Below are 2,247 nucleotides of genomic sequence, written 5' to 3' on the forward strand. Positions count from 1 at the left end.
CCAGTCCACTAACAGAAGAATCCATCAAATCACAGGGTTTTCTAGAAAGGAATCTCCCCTCACCTACCTAGGTTGTCCCCTGTACACTGGCAGGAAAAGAATTATCCATTTCAACCCAATCACTTCCAAGGTAGTCAGTAGGATCAGAGGATGGCATGGCAGACTTCTCTCTCATGGAGGCAGGGCTACCCTAATCAAACATGTACTCCAATCTCTCCCTATTCATCTCCTATCTGCTGTATCTCCCCCAGAACTGTCATTAAACAAAATGAGAAGTTAGCAGGCAATTTTTTCTAGGGAATGGACCAAAACAAAAACAAATATCATTGGGCATCTTGGCAGAAGCTAGCTAAACCAATGGAAGAAGGAGGTGTTGGCTTTAGAGCCATTGAAGATGTCTGCAGATCTCTTGAATTCAAGCAATGGTGGTGGTTTAGAACAAAAGACTCTCTTTGGAGCAGGTTTCTTAATGCTAAATATTGCCAGAGATCCCACCCCATCTCTAAAACGTGGAATTCTGGACAATCCCAAGCCTGGAAGAGGATGATGTATAATAAGAAAGAAGCTGATGTTCACATCCAATGGAGACTTCATTCAGGTAACTCATCCTTTTGGTGGGACAACTGGTTGGGTACAGGTCACTTAGCTAGCCATAGAATGCAGGGAGGAAGGCCTGGGAAGATACATGTCTCCTATTTCTGGAACTCTGGTTCCTGGGATGTTCAGAAACTCAACAGTGTTGCCCCACCTCACATGATCCCTGCCATCCTCCAAACTCCTATAGCATATAACCCCCAGTTGCCAGACAGACCAATATGGAAACCTACCACAACTGGGAATTCCACTTGTTCATCAGCCTGGAATGTTGTTAGGGAAAAAGGGCCTCTCCTGTTCATCAATAGAAAGATATGGAACAAGAAAATTCCTTTTAAATGGTCATTCTGCATGTGGAGAGCACTCAGAAACAAGCTCCCTACAGATGATAGAGTAGCCAGATTTGGGCCTCCTATTGTCACCAAATGTGTTTGTTGCATAAGGACTCAAGCTGAATCTATTGACCACATCTTCAGTAGAGGTCACTTTGCAAAAGCTATCTGGAAAATCTTCACTTCCCCTGTTGGATTCCCTTTTGCAGAAATGCCACTAAACACCCTCTTGATGAAGTGGTGGATGTAAAAAACCAACAATGAGATCCATAAGCTGTTGATTGATACCCTCCCTATCATTATTTGTTGGAATCTATGGAAGAACAGATGTGCAACAAAATATGGATCCAAGCAATCCTCTATGACCAGGGTAGTCTTCTCCATTAATTCTGACATCAATCTCATGCTCAAAGCCCACTACCCCACCCTTGGCTGGCCCCCTGATTGGAACACCTTGTACCCCCTCTCTGAAAACCTCCAGTTCCAAACCAAAATCACCCAAGTTACTTGGCAAAAACCAATTCCTGGCTTTGTGAAGGTTAATTCTGATGGTAGTGCTTTAACTAACCCTGGCAAGATTGGTGCAGGGGCCATCATTAGAAATCATCATGGAGATCTCATTAATGCAATTGCATCTCCCATTGGGGAAGGCTCAAATAACTTAGCAGAAACAGAAGCAGCTTTCCTGGGTGTGAAATGGTGCATAGACAGTGGTTTCACCAAGATCCATCTTGAAGCTGATTCTGCCCTCCTCATACATTGTCTAACCACTGATTCCTCACCTCCTTGGACACTCACTATATCCATTCAGAAGCTCAAACACATATGCCAACAGAGTGAGTCCATTACCTTCACTCATGCATACAGAGAAGCCAACACCCCAACAGACTCCCTTTCCAAAATTAGCCATACCCTCAATTCTGCCACCCACTTCTCTTACCTTAATGATCTCCCCATCCACATCAGAGGGCAAGTCTGCCTGGACAAAATGGGCATCCCAGCTTTCAGGCATAAACTGACCAGGAAACTCAGAGATCCAAACCTGTCACTCCCCTCAGCTTCTAATAGATATGGTTAACACAACTCAAAGGAAGGGGAACAGACCTAATTGTCCAAACATTGCAAGCACAATGGAAACTTATGTAGCCATGGGAATTACAAACTCTGTTTGCTCTTTTGCAGGTAATCCCCACCTATGAACTACTCAGTTCATTGATGCTATTTCAGAGTGTGGTATTAGTCCTTGGACTCATTCTCCTGAAATTACACCAAAGAACTGAAGTAGGTTGTAGGGAGGAGCAAGACCACAATCCAATTCATG

At 43.9% G+C, this 2,247-nt stretch overlaps 1 protein-coding gene across 1 annotated transcript; it reads left to right on the plus strand.

Annotated features, from left to right (window-relative positions):
- The first annotated feature begins 300 nt into the window (after positions 1 to 300).
- Positions 301 to 2,004, plus strand: LOC109208846. Its single transcript, XM_019372001.1, has 2 exons — positions 301 to 1,172; positions 1,254 to 2,004. Exons 1-2 carry the CDS (start codon positions 301 to 303, stop codon positions 2,002 to 2,004), a joined length of 1,623 nt encoding a protein of 540 aa, XP_019227546.1.
- The last annotated feature ends 243 nt before the right edge of the window (positions 2,005 to 2,247 follow it).

The sequence above is a fragment of the Nicotiana attenuata genome, unplaced genomic scaffold, assembly GCF_001879085.1.
Source record: "Nicotiana attenuata strain UT unplaced genomic scaffold, NIATTr2, whole genome shotgun sequence".
Lineage (NCBI taxonomy): Eukaryota > Viridiplantae > Streptophyta > Magnoliopsida > Solanales > Solanaceae > Nicotiana > Nicotiana attenuata.